Raw genomic sequence first — 24305 nt, forward strand, 5'->3', positions numbered from 1 at the left:
TTTAAGTCAAATTTGGCATGGAAGAAGCTCCCGTTCTCCTTTTCTCTATTCAGCTTTCCTTCTTTCTTCCCCTTCCGCTCTCTTCACCTTTTCTCCTTTTGCTGACAGACCCAAAATTTGCCGACAGCGACCAAATAATTGGGGGGGTGTGACACCCCCCCACATCCCCCCGCTCGCTACGCCCCTGTAAACGATGAACACATGGAAAGATAATGAAAACAGATCTATTATAAATACGACATTACAAAAGAGATACTTAAATTATATTGTGAACAAGAATTGCATTGAAAACTCACTGATTATTTGAAGATGTATATCCACATCCCAATCCATGGAAATACTGCTTTCTGCTTATTTGTTGCAACTGTGCTACAGCAACGATTCAAGATTTCTGAAATTCTTCACAGTTGGTCAAACTGATGGAGTAAACCTCAAACAAGCTTTAAAGTGTTGCACATAACATAAAACAAGCTTGTGACAACCATTCATTAATCTTCTGCCATAAATATAAAGGTGTACAACTATTTTCAATGTCATTAATTATCACTTCATCTTGCTACATTAGCCAAGCGAGCACTCTGAGATTAATTTTTCACCATCATTGTACGATTTGTGCTTTTATCTTTTAATATGTTCTTTGCAACTTTTTCCACCATAATGCCCACGGTAAAAATGCATCTCTCCTTTGTAATACTGGATTAAATAAATCAAAGTTCATTTTCTGAAGGCGGGTGAGGTATCTATCAATCGGTGTCAGAGCCAATAATGCAGGTGATCCTTCTTTGGGTACACTCTTTTTCAATGAACGAGCCTGGAAATAGAAAAAAAAACTTAAAACTATTTGTCCACTTAGTTTAATGTGATGAAAATCTTAGCATATATGTAAAACATCTACAAACATGGAGCATTCTTTTTGTCTTTGATAGTTTATGCAAGTTGGTTGGGGGAGGGGGAGGGGAAGGGAGGGAGGAGGGTAGGGAAGCATAGGGAAGGGGTTAATTCTATGGTATACAATTGTATACTGATACTGATACAATTGTACATTGATTCTATTGTATACAACTTCTAAAAAACTATCTTACAAATAACTAAAATAAGAATAGAAAAAATAAATGGCATCAAACTAGTGTATACCTGCTTCTGACCAAAAGCAGCTATTACTATAAAATCAAAAATGGTTTTCATCCAAAGTTTGCACCTTTCACCCAAATCTGATCAAAACTTGAAAATTAATTTGTCTAATATATCTGTTAGTTTTTTTTATTTTGAGTTGTACTTTGGAATGATATCCAAAGGTAAAGTTGATCATATTTGAACCAAAGCTTCAAACACTGCTTTTTTTTTTGGCACCCAGAATCTGACCAATAGATAGTCATGCCTGTTAATTGGGTAGCTTAAATCCTCATTCAATGGAATTGATAGAAGTGTAAAGAGATCAAAATATTGATCACAAACTTGCTAGATAAGCTAAATTGGCCAAAATTCTTCAAAAGCTGAATGAAGAGATGCTTCCTAATGTCTATTTAAATCTATTTATCTAATTAACTAACAATTACTCACCTTCAAGACATGGCTATGGGCATGACTTGCTAAATCGTATATAACTTCCTTTATGGCTTGTTCATCCCGTCCTCGAATAATTGATTCTTGAGAAACGTTATGCTACAAAAATAAAGGACGAAATAACTTAAACTGCTACACAGATTCTGCTGTCCCAAATACTACTCAATGTTGCTAGAAAGTATCTGGTTTGATTAAATAGAAGAACTGTGGAACAGACAGACAAAGGAATGAACGTACTTAACCTTACTTCGTTTTGTTTAACTTTATCATTCTAATACAAACATATTCTGGACATAGGCAGGTTAAAATTTTGCTCTAAGTTTGCTCTAAAATTACAGAGATTTTGATTCAAAACAGTTATCTGTCCACATTGTATTGAGCAATTCTCCCCTTGCCTCTCGGTTGCTCTAGAGAGCCAAATTATTTTCATTTTTTGGTTTAAAATTTTTAGTAGCAGTTTAGTCAGTGCCTATCAAAGAGTAGAAAAACAGAATTGTATCAATCAATTTTTCTCACCGTGATCAGGAGATCTTGTGGCAAGAGCACTTTCCTCCTGGCAGCGTGGTAAGGTACAGACCTGATTAGAGTAGTCAGGCCTTGAGCCTTTCCAACATGACTGGCAGCATGGTCCGCATGTATGTCTCTCACACCTGCGAAGAAGACACAAATGTGGAGCAATTAATCAATCAATCAGGGAATTCAAATAGCGACTAATATTCAAGTCCAAGCAAAGATAAGTGGCTCTTAGAGTCAAGGAAACGCTTCTGAGAACAGATCAGTGTTAAGTCTTCTTTTAAAGATTACGACATTAGGAGCCGTTTTGAATATTAAAGGTGAGCGAATTGTTTTCGGAAATTCCACAGACACGATACTGATCTCAACCAAGGGGTTAAATTTACACTTAAAAAAATGGGTGAGAGTTGAAGATCATCTCAATGTATGGTGGTGCTATGTTTCAAGGATGATGGTCAAATCTCCAAATTTCTGTAATGCATTCTCCAGAATTAGGCATTTTTTTCCCCACTCAAATTCACATAATTGTTGGCCATGTTTTTACAAACTTGGGAATGAACAATGAAATTATATGAAACCTGGGGATGGTCCATGAAATTGGGGTTATCTAGTGACCTTATTTTGATGTCAGCAGGAAGTATACTCCAAGGATCGGGAGTTGTAACATAGAATGATTGATGGCAATATCAACCTGAATAAACTGTTATCTCATTTTAAAGTCAAATAACACTTTTCAATGGCATTTCTGTGAACATGTTTAAGCCTGGTGCTGGGTACATGTACACAGATCTTTGTTTAACACAGATAAAGTCATGACTGCCTATCAACATATCAGCTAACTTACTTGGCTAAATACCTAAAGTAAGCCGGAGACCCCTTACCTACGTAGCTCCCTAGCCACTCACTCCTGATCAAATTGTGTGGTGAAACCAAAGGAATTTAGTTAGCATTGAACATTTGAGTTCTATTAAACTGGGTAGCAATTATAAGCCTGTGTGTATGTGTTTTGTGTGGGGTTGGAGGGGTAGGTGGTGTGGTAAATAAAAAATTGTCCACCATTGTATTATTATTTAACTTCAACAACTTCCAACTGAATGTCGATTAATATGAAGAGAAGAAAGAAGATTGATATCAAAGAGGATACAAGGTTTAGGTTTCCAGAAAGATGCAGTTTTGTCAAAAACTTACCAAATATTTCTAAAGTAAGGTAGAGTATGGAAGAGGCAGTTTTCTCAGCATAGGTTTCTACCTCTTCTAAAGATGAAAATGGACGATCTTCAAGGGTCCTTTCCTGCAATCAAATAACTGTGTGATAAATTCTAAATGAAACTGTAGCTATGATTAAGCATGAGACACCTGTACCATTTTAAAAGTTAATTTGAATTGCTCAGAGTATACAACCCACTACTTATGAAAACCCAGATCCAATGAAGTGCATCTGTTTGAACAAGCAGTGTTAAAAGTAGGCTAGGCAACAACAGTGAACTTTTCTGTATGTAGAATATGTACCAGAAGACTGCCTAGCCGATTAAGTTTGATCATTTGCAGCAGATGCTTAAACCGATGCACTTCAACAACCCTTAAGCTTTAGCTTAAAAGTAAAAACTAAACGGTATGCAATATTGTCAGTTTGTCACTTTAACTCCCTGAACATTTCAAATACATAATACCAAAAATAGACGGCAGCTAAATATATTGTCATGTAATAGACTATATATATTTTTTTGTATATAGCACCAAACAAACTATGAGAATTATTTCATAGTTTGTTTGACGCTACATAAAACTTAGGTATAATATTATTGTTATTATCATTTAATTTACTCTGTACGAAGCTTCTCTATTGAAGTCACTTGTAAAGCCTTACTCTGCACAAATCCACCCCCCCCCCCTCCCTCAGACTATTAAGGCATCCCTCCATCACAGATGTTTTCTCCAGTTTCTCATGCTATTTCATGAAGATCAAATTACGAAATTGTATTTTCAAATCTCACTGTATGAAATCTCTCAGCCTCATTTGAGATTGGATCTAATCTTGACAGGTGAAACCATAAAGTACAAAATGACAAGTTTGTTGTTAAAGCCATCTCACCTTCATAATAAATAAATAATATAACACATGCACAGTTCAAGTTTTGGAAGATTGACTTCATGAGGTTTTTACATTACGGGGCCATAGCACTGACTCAGAAGTGAGAAATGTGTCCAATGAAACAATATTTATAATGCGATTCATACATTTTTTTAAGATAAATTATCATATTTTGACCAACAAACTTCAAAGGAGATATTGTAACATAAGTCTACCCCATGGCAACAATGTAATTAGAGTGAAATATAAATGAAAATGAGTATAATATCTTCTCACCCTCTCTTCCACAAGTCTCAGTAGCCACTGTTTTGATAAGTTATGTTTTTGAATGGCCTCATACAGTTCCTCCGCTACAGGATGGTGAGGGGGGTTTCGCTAGCAAAGAACAGATAGGGAAAATAAATCATGATAACGAGTTAATTAACAATATTAGCTGTATTTGCATTCAAGTAGAAACTAATTAGCTGTGCGACATGTTCTAGGCATGGCATACCGCTACCAACTATTGTTTGTGAAATATGAAACTAAATTCTAGCACAAGTATCCTACTGTAGTACTTGAGAATACAGGAACACATTAATTACTGTATAGATTAATTACTATATAGATTAATTACTATACAGATACCTGATACGTATCATTCAAAGACTCTTTCCAGAAATGCATCCTCATCTTTCCAATTTCTTGAGTGGAGACAACATCTTTGACGGTAGCAAGCTCTATGTTGAAAGCTCTTAGAGCGGTAACAGACGAGCGAACATTCTCTGGTAGAAGCAGTAACCACAGATAATTTTCGTAATCTTGCTTTCTGAAATATTTGATGACAATGTAGGCGATTCTTACCAATTTAAACATTGAGAGTTAATCATTGCCTTCAAGTTCTGGCATGGTAATAACAAAATTCAAAAATGTCTTGAATAATAAAACACAGAGCTTCTGACATCACAATTATTACTGTATTAGGGCTATTCCCTGATGTTGGAACAAAACATTTGAGCCAATGTTAGCAAACGCAGACAGGTAGCAGTAGAATGGGTAATCTTACGTGTGAGAACATATGATAACGGCAGAAAGCTTGAATGTCAATGTACATAACCATAGGCTGCAGTTTGTAGGTCTACCCAAGTACTAGCCTAGGCCTACTAACTATATTGCATTATTGGTAACAAGAACCTACTGTACACTTTGTAGACAGTACTCCGCATTTCTTCCAGTGCTGAGCTTATTTGACTGATTTCTAGCACGACATACATTTCCTACTCTAAACGTCATAACAGGAAATGCCACTCTGCGGCTGAATTGCATATCTGCTTGGCTTCTCGTCACTTTCTAAAACGTGTAGCCTACAGTTAGGTCATGTCGTGGAATTAGTATCGCATTGATTCTCGACGAATGAGTTAAAGGTAGCAAATAACAGTTATTGCTCAACACCAGTCGTGATTGAGATTCGATCGCGCACCACTACGCCAGCCAAAACAATAATGGAGGCATTTAAATTTTGAGTGTAACAACATACCAACTATCTATATCTATCTTTAGTCCCGTTATCATCATTGGCGTACGGGACGGTGGTTTAATTTCGCCACCCCACCATCGGAGGGTGGCGTGGCGAAATTAAACACTGTTAAATGCGATTTCCTGGCATCTGGCAACCAAGATATGTAAAATGCGCAGAAATGTCATAATATTCGGATACAATTTGTCAGCTTGGTCAATTGTGAGCTTTTTCAATGTTTCCGATATCGTGTTTAGGTGAACCTCTACACGAGACCAAAACGTGCGCCACTAACGCACTTCTTTGAGTGAGGCAGAGTACGGCATGTCATGCGCGTACTGAGGGGCCCTTAATGTCCTGTATAATGTCGGGGTTCTTAGAGAGAGATCTTTTAGATTCAGGAGGTAGAGCGCCTTTATTTGAGGCATGTGACTGTCCTACAGACCGATCACTCAGTTGCGTGATCGGACTGTCAATGAATAGAATGGGATGAATATGGTCCTCCGATAGATATGTTCGGCATTATCAGGCTAAAGGTTTGGCGCCAAGGAACACGCTGTATTTGAAAAGACCAATGTGCCTTTTCGGCCATCTACTCGCACTGCCTGAACAATCTCTCAAATTCCTTTTCCCGAATATTCAAAGTTGTGTTGATATCATACCATGCTTACCTGTTATATAGGCCTAAATTACCAGTCATATTCATAGGACATTTACCTGAAGAAATAAAAGTATTATTATTATGTTGTATGGTACAGTAACGTTTTTTTGGCCGGCGAAAAATGGGGGCGCGCAACCCTGTGAGTCCCCTTCTTGGATCCGCGCATAGGTTGAGAGTATGATTTTATAGAGATTCGGAAAGCTTCAGAAAAGAATTTGGCCCTTTTCACTTGCTAGCCGGCATTAATACTCTGGCAAGAATCGAAGAAAATTCGGACCAGCGACCGTGTATTAAAACCTTCGCAATCATTTATTTCGTTTAATGTTAAATTGAATTTCATAATTGTCCCGAGGCTGCCCGAATTTATGGTTATCGCATCACTTCGTCAGAGATGAGTTACCTCCTTTGGACCAGTTGCTCTCAATCAAATTTTCTATGCGGTCAGGTGTACTGAGGGCCAGCGAGAAGCAACATATCTCTATTTGAACAATGAGCTTGGATGGTACTCAAACCTGTGGCTGCGTTCAGAGATTATTGCTCAAATTCTTTACTTATACATTTTATTTGCCAGCCAGTTGTTTGACAAGTCGATATTCAGGCGCGTAGCCAGGAATGTGCCAAGGCAGGGGCGAAAATGTAGGGCAAACTATCAGAGCCGTAGATACGGCATTGCAAACTATCTAAGCGTAGCGCCACCATAATTGGCGCGAAGCGTACAAGAAAGTTTTGGCTGAAAATGCCTCCCAGATCGGAAATGGCACTTCCCGCGCCTTGTAAATTGCATCTTAGCATTTTCTCTTTTGAAATTACTAGCGATATCATAAAAACATTCAAACAAATAAAACAAATATGCTCAAGGGGGGGGGGGCGGCTTCCACGTTGGGCCCCCCTCCCCTTGGCTACGCGCCTGTCGTTATTATAGCATATATTTTCCCACATCCTCAACTCCATATCCCACGCAAAAAAAAGTACCGTAAGAACAAGCAATACAAGATAAGGAAGTTAGACAGTCGACGCAAATTCACTGCAGTAATTCAAACATTTCGTCGAAGAGGCCTAATGTTAACGTTATAAACTTAGTACAAAGCTATCTATGTGGACGTATCGATCTACATACTGTACAATAAACAATATAGTTAATGTGTATCAAGGGCGGCGGAACCGGGGGGCACAGGGGGCACGTGCCCCCCACTTTTCCTCAGGTTAAAAATGTGCCCTTTTTCTATACATAAACATTTCTATATAAAAAAAGAGTTTACAAAGCAAAACCCACGTCGAATGAACCATTTCGGAAGGTTTGAAATGTTTACTACCACAGGCATAGGAGCCCAATTTGATTTGGGGGGCTGTAACGACTTGCCCGAAAAATATTACCAAAATTTTTCGCGCGCTACGCGCGCGTTCAACCTGTTATTGTGCACATCATATAGGCATGCGTTGGTTATTACATCGCATGCCAATAATATACAATCATTTGCCGTGTTATAAACCCTTCCAAATTGGTTAGAATTATTGGAAAGTCGTAACAATAATAATCATCATAATAATATCAGTTTAACCATTGAAAAACACATGGAAAATTATTTTTCTTTCAGTATTTTCACATATTTCATTTGCTTTCATGCATGTATCGATCGCGTGTGCAGGGACTTGGACTTTATAATGATTTCACCTCATTTTGTCCTTTTCCTTGTTTCCCAATTTGCACATTAGATATTGCAGTGCTAGTATGCATTGTTTCCTTGAGGGGGGGGGGGGGGGGGCGTTGATGGAGTGATGTGTATACGCAAATAAGATAATACAATAAGAGTTATAAAGGGTACTAAATATCAGGCCGCATCAGTCCAATCGAATTTCTGCAAAGTGCCCTTCGACGTTGGTGCCCCCCAGATTAAAAGTGCTTCCCCCGCCCTTGATGTGTATTCAACACCGAATATTGAATTAACGGGTTGAATCAGTTCACTGTTTGACTTCTGTGTGATTGTCAATTTAAGAAAAATTGTTATGGGAGGAACAAAATAAACAGACGGACGCATTTTATAAATGCAGGTCGTAGAGGAGGCGGTCCTGTGTTCCGAATGCTCCTTATAGAAGACTATTTCAGACAAGGATACCAGGCAAATGGAATTGCTGTAACCCTGTTGCGGATATATGTCATAACATTGTCATAAGTCTACACTGGTATTGGAGTGCCCACTGAACCTGAAATTTCTAAGACTATGACCGAATGAATACATTAATTGCCTTCTTGCCCATTGGTTGACGCTACGTAATTCAGGTGAACACATAATAAGGAAGTAAGAAGATCTCCAGCACTTTTCTTTCCAAATAAGCAACAATCGTATATTTCCACTACAGAACCGTTCTGGTTATACCAAGTGGAGGTTACAATTATTTTGTCATATTTTCTTTTCTCGTGGAATAATCATGAAAAGGCCTCTTATCTTACTTTCCATCGTATCGTCGATGGCGGCGTTATTTACCATTCAGCTGGTTAACGGTAAGTATACACAGAGACGATAAACTTGTATACTGGCATGATTATACAGAGAAGGTATAGCCTTTACCGATATTGTGGTATATTACTAGAATTAGCAAACAAATTTCGCACCGTGCGACTTTATTCACTGTCTCAAACAAGGGCGTAGGAACCGGGGGGCTTGGGGCGCCAGCCCCCCCCCCCAGAGAAAAATATGGAGGGGCGGAAGTATCATTCCGCCCCCCCCCCGCTTCGCAAGTCTGAAAACCCCTTTTTCATTTCCAAATGAGAAAAAAAATCTCATTTGGAGCACCAAATTGCATCTAAGGCCAGGTGAAAATGCAAAATTATTTACAAAATGGAGTGGGGTGTTGAAGTGTGCTATATTGCACCAAATTGCATCTGATTCCACCTGGAAATGCAACAAATTTCCAAAGGAGAGGGGGTGTCCCCTCCCCCAGGCCGGCCATCAGTCTTCAGCCCCCCCCCCCACTCAAAAGTACCTTCCTACGCCACTGGTCTCAAATCAAGTCAAGTCACAACCCATTTTATCTTAAGTCACATCTTCAGTGTAAATTCAACAAAAATGGAAAGAATAAATGGCGAGTCGGAGTGGAATGACATATATACGGTTCTATTTCCATCAATGCCAATTACACTTATCTAGCGTCATACTTTCATTGTGTAACATTTTGTCCTATTCATTTCCACTGCCAAGTATTGACGAAAATTCCAACATATTCTCTAAAACAATACTCCTTTTTTGTCAATGAAGTTGTTACATCATTGGAAATTAGCAGACCAACACTGGACCTAATTTTCGAATTAGATGCTACAGGGGTAGCAAAATTGTATAGCAATACTTGAATCGTATATGATATAATATCAAATGAGACTCTTTCCATTTCGATTTGTTTTTTAATAATGTATCCGGGGGGGGGGGGGGTTGGCTGCCATTTCCTCTATAAATATCTAGCTAATACATGAATTGATATTTTATGAGTTTTAGTCACATATCATATTAACATTTAAAAGAGCTGTATTCAGATGTGATAATTAAGTATGAAGTATGAGTGTCAATGTTTAAATTTGGAAATTGTAACAGTGGGAGATTAATCAGTTCAACATCTATATGAAAAAAAAAAATTTTCGAACACCTTATTCAAAAGTCATGCAATTATTCATGAAATTATTGGAATCAATGCAATTACTTTGGTTCCGGAAAACATATTAGCTACAACTTGTGGATGCCTCTGATCAAGTACATATGTGTCCAACTGTCCATGGAGAGTTTGTATCGGTGGTAGTTTTCCCCTTAAAATCTTGGAAACGGATCGACGCCCCTGGATTGCTATAACCTACCCAGTTACCAGATTGAAACATTCCATCTGAAAGCCGCTCTTTTTTAAAGTTGAATTTTATAAGTTTCTTTTACTATATGTTACTAAAAACTCATGCAATAACAGTTCATACAATGGCTAGATAAGCAGTGGAGGAAATGACAGACCACCCCCCCCACACACACAGTGGCGTAGCTACGGGGGGGCCAGGGGGGTCGGCCCCCCCCCCCCCCCCATGAAATCGGCTGGCCCCCCCACTGGCCCCCCCACTGGGAATGGGGTAAAAAAAAAAATTTAAAAAAAAAATTTAAAAAAAAAAAACTCATCAGTGGGATTCACTAATATTTTTTGTTCAATAATTTGGGAAATAGAGTTACACAATTTTCTCGTCTGCATATGGCAGAATAAGAATAATACAATATCTGTAGTAATCATGAGAATGGTCATACAGCATGTTAGCTAATTAGCTAACAGCTAATTAGCACCGAGCCACCAATGTGACCATTACCGAAACATCGATGCGTGTTAGTCTTCCATCCCCTTCCTCTAATGCTATTTAAGTCCACATGTGGGCATTTCCTGCAAACCTACCGGTAGCCCACAGGGGTTTGAGTTGGGAGAAAGGCCTTGACACCTTGAAACAACAAATGATGTCAACCATAGGCGTACGAGGCGGGGGGTGCAGGGGGCAGACTGCCCCCTAAATTTCCAGAGGACAAGAAATTCGGGCAAAGGTCCTGAAAAATTCGGGCAGCCTTAGAGGAGAAATATATATATATATATATATATATATATATATATATATATATATAAATATGCAGTAGCTTGCCCGAATCTTTTTCAAATTTTTGCCCGACCATTCCATGATTTTCTTTATTTAGCATCATGATGCCCGAATATTTCCGTGTAACACCACCGTAAGCGCAGTTCATCTGGGCTACCACGCTTTTTGTACGATCAATTTTTTTCTTCTAACTAGTCAATTGTATACCTGGACCAAGGGCGGTGGAACCGGGGGGGCACAGGGGGCACGTGCCCCTCCCCCACTTTTCCTCAGGTTAGAAATGTGCCTTTTTTCTACATAAAACTTGAGGTGCCTCAAGTTAGCAAGAGGCCAGGGAACCAGAATGAACACTCGGGAAGGGCCGTTTCCGGCCATCTGAGGGGTTTGTTAAACCAAAAATTTTCTAAAAGCACGCTCCGCGCCAACCGATGGTGGCGCTCCGCTCAGATAGCCGTGCATACAACTTTGCAAATCCTGGCTAAGCCCGTGACTTTTAACGAATTTCTGTGAGTCAAACTCAAAGCATTTTCGAATGAAAAAAATTCGTTAAGATATTAACAAGAAAAAAACTCTAATTCGGAAGATTCCTACATTAGCAACTAGCATGATTTCACCTCATTTTGTCTCAAAAGAAAACTTGTTCCTTGTTTCCCAATTTGCGCATTGGATATTGCAGTGCTAGTATGCATATTTTGCTTGAGGGGGGGGGGGCGTTGATGGAGTGATGTGTATACACAAATAAAATAATACAATAAGAGTTATAAAGGGTACTGAATATAACACTGCATCATTCCAATCGAATTTCTGCAAAGTGCCCTTTGATGTCGGTGCCCCCCCCCCCAGATTAAAAGTGCTCCCGCCGCCCTTGACCTGGATATCCCCGACATGAGTGTATAAAAGAAACATTTTCTTTTTCATGGATGGTGGGGGGGGGGGGGGGAGTGTCTACAAGCCTAGAAGTACAGGTTTATCATATTCTTTGTTATATTTTATCCTTTTTTGTGAGACAAATTGCAGTCTCACCCGACACAGCGACATTATCTCGCCTACGTGTCGTTGAACAATGTTTTTCTGGAGGTAGCTGAGTACTGTGTTAAAATAGTAAATAAGGTAACTAAATATAGCAGCTTAAAAAATATACTGTCCCATTTTTCCCCTTCAAAGTGATGTTACAATTTTTTCTTCTTCTAATTTACCAAATTTTTGGGCAACTGTAAATTTCTAAAACGTGAGATTATAAAATAAAGAATGTTTAGATGCAACTTGCAAGGCCTCAGAAGTGCCGTTTCCGGCAATCTGAGAGGCATTGTGTGCCAAAAATGTTCTTGTTCGCTACGCGCCAACCGATGGTGGCGCTCCGCTTAGATAGTGTCACGGGAACTTTCGGGCACAAAAAGTTCTGCCCCCCCCCCCAAACTGAAATGGTCCCGTACGCCTTTGATGTCAACTTCACGCAAGTTAAAAGTCTGGCTGAGTTGGCAAGGCCAGTCAGCATGAAAGAGAAATTTTTTTTTTTGCATTTCTGTCACCAAAGTTGCACATCTTTTTGGATGCTATTTTGCCTCACAGGTGCCATCTCCTGCGATCTGGGGGGTGCTGAAATCTCAAATTTTCTCTGTACGCTCCGCGCCAACCAAGGTGGCGCTCCGCTCAGATAGTAACCTCCGGCCCCCCCACAAGAAAGAACAGCCCCCCCCATGGCCCTCCCACTCAAAAAATCCTAGCTACGCCACTGCACACACACACATACACGGGAGTCGACTTCAAGTATCCCAGGGTTAGCCCCTCCATTTATAAAATCCTACATTCGCCTCAGTCCCTTCAATTAACTTAAATCAAGTGGTGGAAAGGTTAGACTATTGCCCCCATCTTTGAAATCCCGCGCACGTCACTAATGAAGTACCGGAAAAGTTCGGAAGCCGAGGCCGAGTACGAATCATCAAGTTCTGTTTCAGCCTTACAGCCCGAGTCCAGCCTAACATGTAACATTCATCATGCATATACCGCTTTAGATAAATTTGAAACAGAATATTCAATTTCCGTATCTATTTGATCTGTTTAAGCAACACACTGTTTGCAATGCCTCTATATTTAGCTGACTGCATTTTAGCAAGGACATGTGAGACAAAGGAGTGTTATATTTACACCTTTGATGTTGTTTTAACGCTGAAGAACTTGATACAATACCAGTCTCCAGCTACACGCATCGTTGATTATAAATACATTGCAATATCTGGTAAAGTAAAAGGGAAGCCCCGAACATGTAATCGTGAAGGTTTTGGTAGAATGAAAGAAAAGAGTTAGAGAGAAAAACAAAATGGTACTTTCCTGTGACCAGGTGCGTATCCAGGGGGGGGGCGTTTGGGGCGCGCGCCCCCCGGGTAAGAAAAAGAGGAGAGAAAAAAAAAGAGAAGAAAAAAGGAAAAAAGAGGAGAGAAAAAAAGAGGAGGAAGAGAGGAAAGAAGGGAAAAGAAAAAGAAGAAAGAGAGAAAAAGGAGAAAAGGAGGTAGTTAAAGAAAAACGCCAAGACACCGGGAAGAGAAAGAGGAACAGTGACATTATTACAGCGCTGATCCCTATTATATACACAGGGTAGACAGTGAAGGATCAAGGATTTCGGAAGAGGCGTGTGCCTCACCCTACCCCTTACACCGACAACTCAATTGTTGACGTTTCCATTTTTCTTCTCTCACTCATGATCTATATATTCTATATATGGTCTATCATAACGCGAGTGTGTGTATATACGCCTTAATCAATTGTAGAACGGTGCTATGAAACCAACTGTGGCTGGTCTCGAACTCGACCGTGTCGTCGGGGAACATGACAAATTTCGGGAAGGGGGGCGACCGCCCCCCCCCCCACCTTCAGCATATTTTTTTTTATGATATCGCTAGTAATTTCAAAATAGAAAGCGCTTAGATGCAACTTACAAGGCCTGGGAAGTGTCATTTCCAGCGATCTGGGAGGCATTTTCGGCCAAAATTTGCTTGTACGCTTCGCGCCAACAAATGGTCCTGGGTAGTGCCATTTCCAGCGATCTGGGAGGCATTTTCGGCCAAAATTTTCTTATACGCTTCGCGCCAACTAATGGAGGAGCTGCGCTTAGATAATTTGCCTACAGGCTGCGCCCTTTCCTTGGCAAATTCCTTGCTACGCGCCGGTTCGAATTTGAAAAGCAAACAGCAGATATCACATCATATCAGTGAGCATGAAAATGGCGTTCCAGGATGAACAGCCTCAAAATTGTCCGACTTACCCGAAAAAATAATAAAAAATTCCAACATGTTAATGTCAATATCATATAAGCAAGCACCGGTTATTACATCAAATGCCATCGTGTACCTTACGGTCCGTGAAAGTTGCTCAGTTTACCGCGGGATGCTAATGTAAACAACGAAATGTCTTATGTAGATGGAGAAAATCATCGAGGTCCAATTATGTTAAAACTCTCTTTTACATTAGTAATGGCGAATTAGGGGCTGCAGCCCCACCCCCCCCCCCCGCCTCCTACGCTTATGTGTGTATTGTTCGGTTTCGGAAATATCTGCTATATTTTCATTTCCTTCAACCAAGTTTTATAATAGCCGTTATAAGAGGTTTTAATATTTGTACACCAAGAAATTAACTGTGTCTGAATTTTTGAAAATTTCTGACCCACATTCTTCATCACACGTCCCTCTACTCGTGCAATATTGACCGGTCTGTTAGGGGTTCAAGGAGGTTTTTCCAAGGGCGGCGGAACCGGGGGCACAGGGGGCACGTGCCCCCCCCCTCACTTTTCCTCAGGTTAAAAATGTGCCCTTTTTCTACATAAAAATTTAGGTGTCTCAAGTTAGCAAGAGGCCAGGGAACCAGAATGAACATTCGGGAAGGGCCGTTTCCGGCCATCTGAGGGGTTTGTAAAACCAAAAAAATTCTTGCACGCTCCGCGCCAACCGATGGTGGCGCTCCGCTCAGATAGTCGTGCATACAACTTTGCAAATCCTGGCTACGCCGCTGAATTTCTAATGAATTTCTGTGGGTCAAACTCAAAGCTATTTCGAATGGAAAAAAAATTGTTAAGATATTAACAAGAAATAAATTCTAATTCGGAAGATTCCTACATGAGCAACTAGTATGATTTCACCTCATTTTGTCTCAAAAGAAAACTTGTTCCATGTTTCCTAATTTGCACATTGGATATTGCAGTGCTAGTATGCACATTTTCCTTGAGGGGGGGGGGGGGGGCGTTGATGGAGTGATGTGAATACGCAAATAAGATAAATACAATAAGAGTTATAAATGGTACTAAATATAAGGCTGCATCAGTCCAATCGAATATCTGCAAAGTGCCCTTTGATGTCGGTCCCCCCCCCAGATTAAAAGTGCTTCTGCCGCCCTTGGGTTTTTCTATATTGGTTGTCCATAGATGAAATTTTGTGCAACATTATGGGTATGTTTTGAATTGAGTTTAATCACGAGAAACGTGAATTTTCAAATTCTGAACAAATAATGGGCTTAAAACCTTGAAAAGGGGGGGCTGACGGATATTGTGGGCCGCGACGTAGAATCACCTACAAAAGCAATGATCCACAGGACATGCGATGAGGTTGAACATGATTTGACAAACTTCAAAAAGGTTATGGATGGAAAAAAAAAACTATTGGGAAAAACTTGGTTCTCAGGCAAAAAGTGTACATCTGGTTGGTCATTTCAAGCCCGAGAAGTGCCGTTTCCGGTGATCTGGGTGGTATCAAAACCAGAAAATTTCTTGTACGCTGCGCGCCAACCGATGGTGGCGCTCCGCTTAGATAGTAATTCGCGCCCCCCGGGTTAGAAAATCCTGGATACGCGCCTGGTGACTCATCAAAACTCTCGCACGACCAGTACGAATAAATATGCATGTGAACAGGTAAATGTTAGGTATAGTTCAATAGGTCAGTAAGTAAAGCATGATATTGGTGGACAGTATAAAATGGTATCAGTATTTCCGTATTGGAAAATTTCCCAAACTGGCTGCGTCAATGTTTGTTAAATCCATATAATAGAAATTGATTAGTCACAGACCTCCTTGTATGGAACGCCAAAAAGAGACATTTTTACGACTCGCGCAGTCACATAGCACGAGTCACTGAAATAATGTCCTATTTGGCATCCATATAGTTGCTGTCATCAAGAGGTTCGATTTTTTTGTGTTAGCAGTGTTAGAATGCTTTCATTTGTTAATGTTAGCATTATAGAAATGAAATGTAGTGAAAGTGAACATATTATTATGGAAAGTTTCTGGTTATTTCAAGGTCATCCTTAAGAAAAAATGAGCAGGAGGTCGATCTTGAAATTTTAAGATGTTACCAATAGGATCTAGCTAAGGGGAAGGGGAAAGGGTCATTAGTATTGCCGGAAAGTTCTACTCTACGCGTTAAGATGTATGCTGAAGTGTTGACGGCAGTGTTTGTTAGTTTGCATACAAACTATTATCCATATTATACCAAAGTTATGCCGTGTGCTATAATTACACACTATTAAAGTACCTATTTGTAACGAAATTCATCCAGAATTTGGTATACTTATGAAGAGTATATGCTTCTCAAGGTTATATAATTAATTCAGCACTTTTGGTGCAGTCACCCATACACTATGGCAATAGTTTATCCTAAATTGTGCAGGCCCGGTCTCGCAAAACCATGTACAAGACTACCGGGAAAACAATTCGTTCTCTTCACAAATTATAATGCATGCAGTGTATGATATACTAAAATATTGAAAAACATGACATAACGAAGCATCTGAATTATCCAAGGGCTATACCGTAAGTGACGTCACGGTTTCATAATTCTTGAACTTGGCCACCATGATTGTGTGATAGACAAGCACGTAAAACAATAAATATCTTTCTGGGTTATTGCTTTTTCCTAGGTGGAGTGGTCCTAAGTTATGGATATGGGTCAGTGTTACCCCCCCCCCCCCCTTCAAGAAAAAAAAGGAAAGAGTAAAGTTGGACTTGAGTTTAAAGAGACCATGACATGAAAAATCCATCTAATCGAGAGTAACTTCCTCTGAATCTATGAGAAAATCTATGTTCAAAACTATCCTCATCGCCTTCGAAACATCAAGGACTAATTAGAAATTAATGTTTTAATAATCGCATCCGAAAACAGACCTCTGAAAATTGCGATTTCAAAACAAGACAACGATGACGTCATGTTAGGAACACAAGTGCCAAGCCCAGGCACGTACCGGAAATGTTGTTCTTCTGTCCATCGAATTGAGACCAACGAATATGTGTTCCTTTCTTCCAACTACAGGACAGAGTTGTGGCTCTACTTTAAGTTCTACTTCCGGAGTAATCGAGTCGCCAGGATTTTCCATGGGTAATCCATACACATCTAAATGTTCTTGGCAGATAGAGGCGTCCATCAGTTCAGTAGTTGAGCTAACCATTGAATATTTTGATCTAGCCGTGTCTGAATCGTGCGCTGATGACTCGCTAACAGTAAGTTAATACATGATGCCATATATTTATCAAACTATACTAACAACCACCTGTTCTTACCGGCGTGGTAGAGAGGTTGGAAGGAATGTCACCGGGGGTCAAGAGCGTACCTTTTCAACAGGATAACACATTATGTCAGACTTTTACGTCACACGTAGGCAAGGACGTAGCCAGCAATTTGAAGGGGGGCAGGGGCGGAGCAGAATTTTGAAAGGGGCACTACTCACAAAGAGAGTATTATTTACACTTAACGGAGCGCCATGATATACAAAGAAACTTTGTGCCCAATATGCTTCCCACGTTGCAGGACGTAAACAATAATGATAATATTGTATTACGTAGCTACAGTTGCTTTATAGGACCAGGAAAGATAAAGTCAAAATTTTGGTCAAAATGTTTTTGGTTAAATAGGTCTTAAAAAAGGTCTAAATTTGACTTTCAATGTCAAAACTTTGAGATAAAAAGACTAAATTTTGAGATAAAATGTCAAAATTTTGAGATAAAATGTCAAAATTTGGAGATTTGAGGACACTTTCGCAGACGAACTTTCAGGGGAAAGATTGAGAAGGGCCGCTTAGCTTCCTTCAACCTGAAAGGTGGCTTTTTTGATATTTCCTGCTTGTAGTTGAATTGTATTTTTCGGGATTCTCAAAGGGAGAGCGATCGCTCCATATTGCCCCCCCCCCCCTGGCTACGTCCCTTCAAGTAGGACCTCAATGCAATTTCTATAGTACCATCCGGCGCACAGTCTTGCAGGTATAGAATCAGTTGAACAGCAGGTGTACCGGAAGAGGGTGGAGGTGGGGGGGGGGCAGGGGTTCGGACGAGTAACTATATACGCTTTTCGTACATAAGGTTTGCGTACTTAGATTGTCCTTGCATACATGTGCTAAAATGAAGGCACAAAGTTTTGTGCATGGCGACTCGGTATAACATATTCTACTTCCAACAGTATTTCCCTTGAGGAGGGGCCCGAGCTAGGGTTGATTGGGACAATACTTTGGGACAGTGAAAACATGTTATATATAATTATAGCGTATGTATAATCAATCATATATTAATTGCACTAACATGCGATTAGCAGACTATATTTACAGTTCACCGAAAGCTAAGGGAAGAGAACACGTTCATTGCTTGATTATTTTAGTGCCTGTTCCTCCTTGTGCATATATCACTAATTTGTACAAGTCAAAAAATTTAACATGAAACTTTAACAATGCCTTTGTTCTTAGAGCTCTTTTGAATTAATGTGAAATTTTGTTAGGTTTGAAATGATTGTTTTCGTACTTGTGTATAGGCATATTTATAAACCAATATTAAATACAGGATGATGATGTTTCTAATAACCCCAATCTCATTTGTTCTAACTGATGCTTCTATTGCCCCCGATTCCGCTGGTTTTATTGTGTGTTATATCTATAGGCTGATATATATATATATATATATATGTGTGTGTGTGTGTGTGTATGTGTATCAATGTATTCGATTACTATACTGTAGTTCTTTACCGTTAAGTACCGACTCATTTGCTCAAAAAGTAAAGCCAAATACTGTCTTTTATTACGGTACAAATTTCACATTGTTTATGATTCTGTGGTTAGTTTTATGGCTTTATTTACAACAACTACTCACTAATATCCAATTTTAGGTTAATGATGGTCTCGAGAGGCGTGTGGTATATAAGTATACGTATTCAATAACTAAACTGCAGTTATTTGCTGATAACGTTTCTGTAGGTTTACATGTTTAATTGATTGATTACCGACTTATTGGCTCATAAAGTAAAGTGATTTAAATAATGTCACATTTATTACAAAGGTTTATGACGGTCTCGAGAGTTCCTCGAACGTACTTCTGCAACCATCTTGTGGTCTTGCGATCCCGTGGCCAGCTCACCCAAACACCCTCCTCTCAACTGGTAGAACAATTACACTGGTGTTCACTACCAACAGTACAAATAGCCTCTCTACATTTAGGGCATCATACAAGCAAGGTAGGAGGCCCTGCCAAAAGACATGCACATATTGTTCACTTTTCATGTTGAAATGTCGTAAATTTGACATCATGATATTATATTATATTATATTATATTATATTATATTATATTATATTATATTATATTATATTATATTATATTATATTATATTATATTATATTATATTATATATTATATTATATTATATTATATTATATATATATATATATGTATGTATGTATGTATATATATATATTGACAGATCATGATATATATTATATGATAACATATTTTAATCATAACATATTTTATATGATATATATATATATATAGTGTTACAAGATCAGTTTGTTAACGATATTTTGCCTGTCCTTACTTTGTGTAAACACCTGGCTAGTAACCTATATATAATACTTGTCCCTTCGCAGTTGTGCCACGTGAGGAGTATTTTTTTGCTGTTGACGCCAACAACGGGATCATTTATAAGCAGAACAGATTTGGAGTTAACTTTGAAGAAATACCAATCTCTGGACTATCGAGACCTGTTGCTGTAGACTATGACCCTATAGAGCAGAAAGTTTATATGACAGATGTCGGACGTCCAATGGTCAGTAGGGTAAACTTGGATGGTTCAGGACAAGAAGAAATTGCTTCAGTAATAGTCGCAGGTTGGTCACTGAATTAAAGATATAAAGCGTACATGCCTACGGGCCTATATACCCTACTACCAATTTTGAAGTAATTTGTGACGTATACATATACAAGTGGCGGCGCTAAGGGGAGGAAAGGGGGCATAAGGGGGCACTTGCACCTCAGTTGCCCCCAATCAGATCTGCTGCTTATCCAAAATATATAGAACTATATTTTATTAGAAATAACTTCCAATGTAATACATTAATGTGAACAATTGTCCACTGATAGCACCATTTTGCGTCAAAGTCTCTTAATTTGTAAAACAATTCCCAAAATAATTCCCTTCCCTCAGACCCCTCCCTCATATCAGTGTTATATTTCTTGTGCCCCTAATGCCTTGCCCCCCAGGTGCCCCTTCCCCATATTGCTTTGGCTGGTACCGCCACTGATAGATAATAACTCCCATCTATTTTAACCATAGTCATATATTGTTTTTACCATCTACAATGGGGTTTGCTCCAAATTGACTGTGATCCCCAAGTTTCAAATGGTCGACATCAAAGTAATAGTTCAACGACCCAGCTAGACTCAGGTAGCCTAACAAACAACCAAACCATTCTGTAACCTATGTTTAGGCCTATAACAATTCGGAGTCAAGTACTCTACAAAGACCGTTATCCAAAGACAAGCTACTGATCAATGGTATCTTCAAGTTAGTCTACAGGTTAGCTAGAGTTACATTAGGATTCGATTGAAACGTAACTAGGCCTAAGCGCTGTCCACGCTTCGATGTGAAACCGAATTCACCTAGTATAGGTATTATATGCTGGTGTAAACACTGTTCTATCGCTCGTATACAAATTATGGTTAGGCTATCATAACGCGAAAGGATAGATTGATAGTCACCTCACGGATCATACAAACTTTGATATTCTCTATTCAGTGCCGGATGGATTGGCCGTTGACCCTGTGTCAAGGGTCGTCTATTGGACCGATGTAGGCTCGAATGTGATGGGAGCAATAATCAACGTTGCACGCCTCGACGGATCGTTCAGGAGGATCCTTGTCAACACAAGTATTGAATCCCCGCGAGACATTGTTGTACAGCCGTATCAAGGGTAAACGCAGTTATTTTAGTTCTAAATCTCGTACAGAAGATAAAGACAGAAGATATAGACGCCATTCAACCATATATATATATATATATATATATATATATATATATATATATATATATATATATATATATATATATATATATATATATATATATATATATATATATATATATATATATATTATGTATATATATATATATATATATATATATATATATATATATACATATACTAATATATATAAATATATTGAGATCTTAAGTGTTAAAAGTTGTCCCTTTTCACTACTCAGTCATGTCTATTGGTCAGACTGGGGTTCTGTTGCAAAGATTGAGAGGATGAACGGCGACGGAACGGATAGGACAGAGGTGGTCAACTCCGGACTTGGTTGGCCAAATGGAATTGCCATTGACATGGCCGGTGAGTGCATGGGTGTTGTTATGTCATCATATAAAGGATAAAAGGTAAGAAAAGATATAAAAAAAAAATCTCGATTAAAATTATCAATAGTATAGCTCCAACTTATTTCCAGATCATTGGGAGGGCCTTTTGTGAAACTGGGATTGCTTAATGAGGTGAAAAACGTTTTTTAAGATGGCATTAAATTGCTTTTTAAAATTCGAGTGTATCGATTTCGTGGTAAATTTGGTGACAACATTGAATCCTTGCTAGGAGCTAGTACATACCCATCCTAACCTCTTTTGTATCTTATGTGAGATCTACCAGGAGTAATAATAAAGCATGGACTATATCCAGACGTTTATGCAGATATAACCACAGTGATGAATTTGAGCTATAGGGTAACCTTCCAGTGGCAAATGTTGGGGACTGAAAAAGGGACTTATCCCCGCTCATGGACATTTGATAATTTTCATATGATTAAGGGTGCTTAGTTACAAAATTATGTTATACTTGGCAACTTTGGATATAATTTATGTTGAACACGTTCCCACTTTTTCTGCAAATATCGTCATTCTTTTTCTACCGGATTATTGGCGACCCTCCTATTCCAGTTTGGAGTCCTCGATGTGTCGCGACACCCACTTTGAAATAACTGGGACCTATCGATGGTAGTATAGCTTCTTATTTTGCCGAATTTTATCATTAACAGGAGGTAAACTTTACTGGGCAGACGCACAGCTAAACAAGATTGAGAGAAGTAATTTAGACGGATCAGCACGAGAATTACTGAAAGCATTTGATGACGATGTTCATCCGTTTGGACTAATATTTGTGGACAACGCTCTTTTCTGGACTGATTGGACAACCAAGGGTATTGACGTCACTGACAGTAATTTACAAAACGATCCCTCGACTTTGTTGGTAGCTGGTATTCCAACTCGTTTTCACGGTCTCTTTCCATTCTACTGATGATCCTGCCATAGGTAACGAATAAAGACAACAGTTTATTATAATAAGACGATAAGTGTGGATTGTATGCCATATGAGAAATAGATTTTGAATTTGAACTTGAACTATAGGCACAAACACAAGGAATTGCGACACATATACCTACTTTCCGTACAGTAACGATCCCTACGATAGGATGTCAGGATTAGGAATTAAATGTTAACATTTCCTTTGGAATGTATATCTGGGAAGCCTGCATGTTGGGATCCAAGGGGTCAAGTCCACTGGCAGCTGCAGCATTTTTACTTATTTCTTGTCCTCTAGTAGCGATCTCTAAGCAAAGTCATACAGAAAGAGGAAATATTGGAATGAATCACGTTCTTATTGTTCCGTTGTGAGGGTTGGGGACGTATCTGCCAATGTCGGTTCCGATTTGAGACCAAATTGCTTCGGTAACTACATGTGCCAATCGGTCGACTCCCTGAATATATTTGTTGATAATTCCCAGCAGGAGACCGAGAACTATATCATGGGTGTGATGACAACTGGAGTCCAGATAGCTACATGAAACACCGAATTTAATATTTCTATACAATTTCCCCTTTTTTTCAGTTGTTAATGATTGTTCATTCCAAGGATCAAATGGTGGATGTGAAGAACTTTGTCTTCAAGTTCCCTCGGGAACGTCATGTGTCGCAGGTGAGCCTTAATCTATGCGTACCCGTATGGAATAATTTGATGTAATAAATAGTATATATTTCTAAATCTATAAATATTATATATATATATATATATATATATATATATATATATATATATATATATATATATATATGTATATATATATATATATATATATATATTTGTATCTATCTATTTGATTTGTATCTATCTGTCTTTCCGTCCGTCCGTCCGTCCATCCGTCCATCCACCGATCACCCTTCCACCCACCCACCCATCCATTCACCCATCCACCCACCCGTCCGTCCATCCATCCATCCATCCATCCATCCATCCATCCATCCATCCATCCATCCATCCATCCATCCACCCATCCATCTATATATATATATATATTTATATAGGCCTATATAAAAATATGCGTATAAACTCTCTCATCATCATCATCATTATTATTACTATTTTTTTCTTTCTTTTTGCACAGTGTCTCCAACTTTCAATAATTGTCCAGCTGACAAAGTTATCGTCACCAAGGATGTTCAATTTGTCAGTTGGATACCACCGACAGTCGATAATCCATCCGGTACCCAAGTTACTATTTCAGCATCACACCCACAAAGTAGTCTATACATTTCACCAAGTGATGGCACAATCCAAGTTACGTACACAGCCATTGACGAATTGGGACATTCTGCAAGAAGTTGTGTCTTTAATATCACTGCCCTGTGTAAGTTATACCATGAAGCAACCGTTTCTGCTGTTTAATTGACCATGCTACAGTAATTCTTTTAGGCTTTAAAGTTTTCTTTGCGATATTTTCTATTAATGTTAGTAAGAAACAATATACTGAAGTTCAAGGTAAGAAAAATTGTCAAGAATATATGTTATAAATTAATCTTTATATGATTTGGCCAAGATTGGTGACCCGCGTTTACTATTTGGACACGACAAAACAAGCTCAAAATCACAGGTCAAGGTTTACAAATGGCTGAAAGGAGGTCACTATATCAATTAAGCTTTACCATCGTTCTATTCTGTACCATTTCTGAATTCAGATTCAAGCAAGGAAGTCCCCCCCCCCCATTTTATATGTATGATACATGATCTATAAATTGTGTCTTCGTTAGTGTTTATTGTGTTCAAGTC

General features: G+C 38.9%; 2 protein-coding genes across 2 annotated transcripts; one reads left to right on the forward strand and one right to left on the reverse strand.

Moving 5' to 3' along the window:
- Positions 1-209: 209 nt before the first annotated feature.
- On the reverse strand, positions 210-5601 carry LOC139960261 (NADH dehydrogenase (ubiquinone) complex I, assembly factor 6-like). Its single transcript, XM_071958484.1, has 7 exons — positions 5346-5601; positions 4796-4976; positions 4445-4543; positions 3265-3367; positions 2080-2213; positions 1561-1662; positions 210-811 (listed from the first exon to the last, which is right to left on the reverse strand). The coding sequence occupies exons 1-7, from the start codon at positions 5471-5473 to the stop codon at positions 626-628; spliced, it is 933 nt and encodes a 310-aa protein (XP_071814585.1). The 5' UTR covers positions 5474-5601; the 3' UTR covers positions 210-625.
- Positions 5602-8460: 2859 nt separating this feature from the next.
- Positions 8461-23766, forward strand: LOC139960403 (uncharacterized). Its single transcript, XM_071958751.1, has 9 exons — positions 8461-8824; positions 17215-17402; positions 19221-19395; positions 19806-20045; positions 20954-21128; positions 21421-21548; positions 22240-22513; positions 23091-23177; positions 23644-23766. Exons 1-7 carry the CDS (start codon positions 8752-8754, stop codon positions 22497-22499), a joined length of 1239 nt encoding a protein of 412 aa, XP_071814852.1. The 5' UTR covers positions 8461-8751; the 3' UTR covers positions 22500-22513; positions 23091-23177; positions 23644-23766.
- The last annotated feature ends 539 nt before the right edge of the window (positions 23767-24305 follow it).

Source organism: Apostichopus japonicus, chromosome 3 (genome assembly GCF_037975245.1).
Source record: "Apostichopus japonicus isolate 1M-3 chromosome 3, ASM3797524v1, whole genome shotgun sequence".
NCBI classification, from domain to species: domain Eukaryota; kingdom Metazoa; phylum Echinodermata; class Holothuroidea; order Aspidochirotida; family Stichopodidae; genus Apostichopus; species Apostichopus japonicus.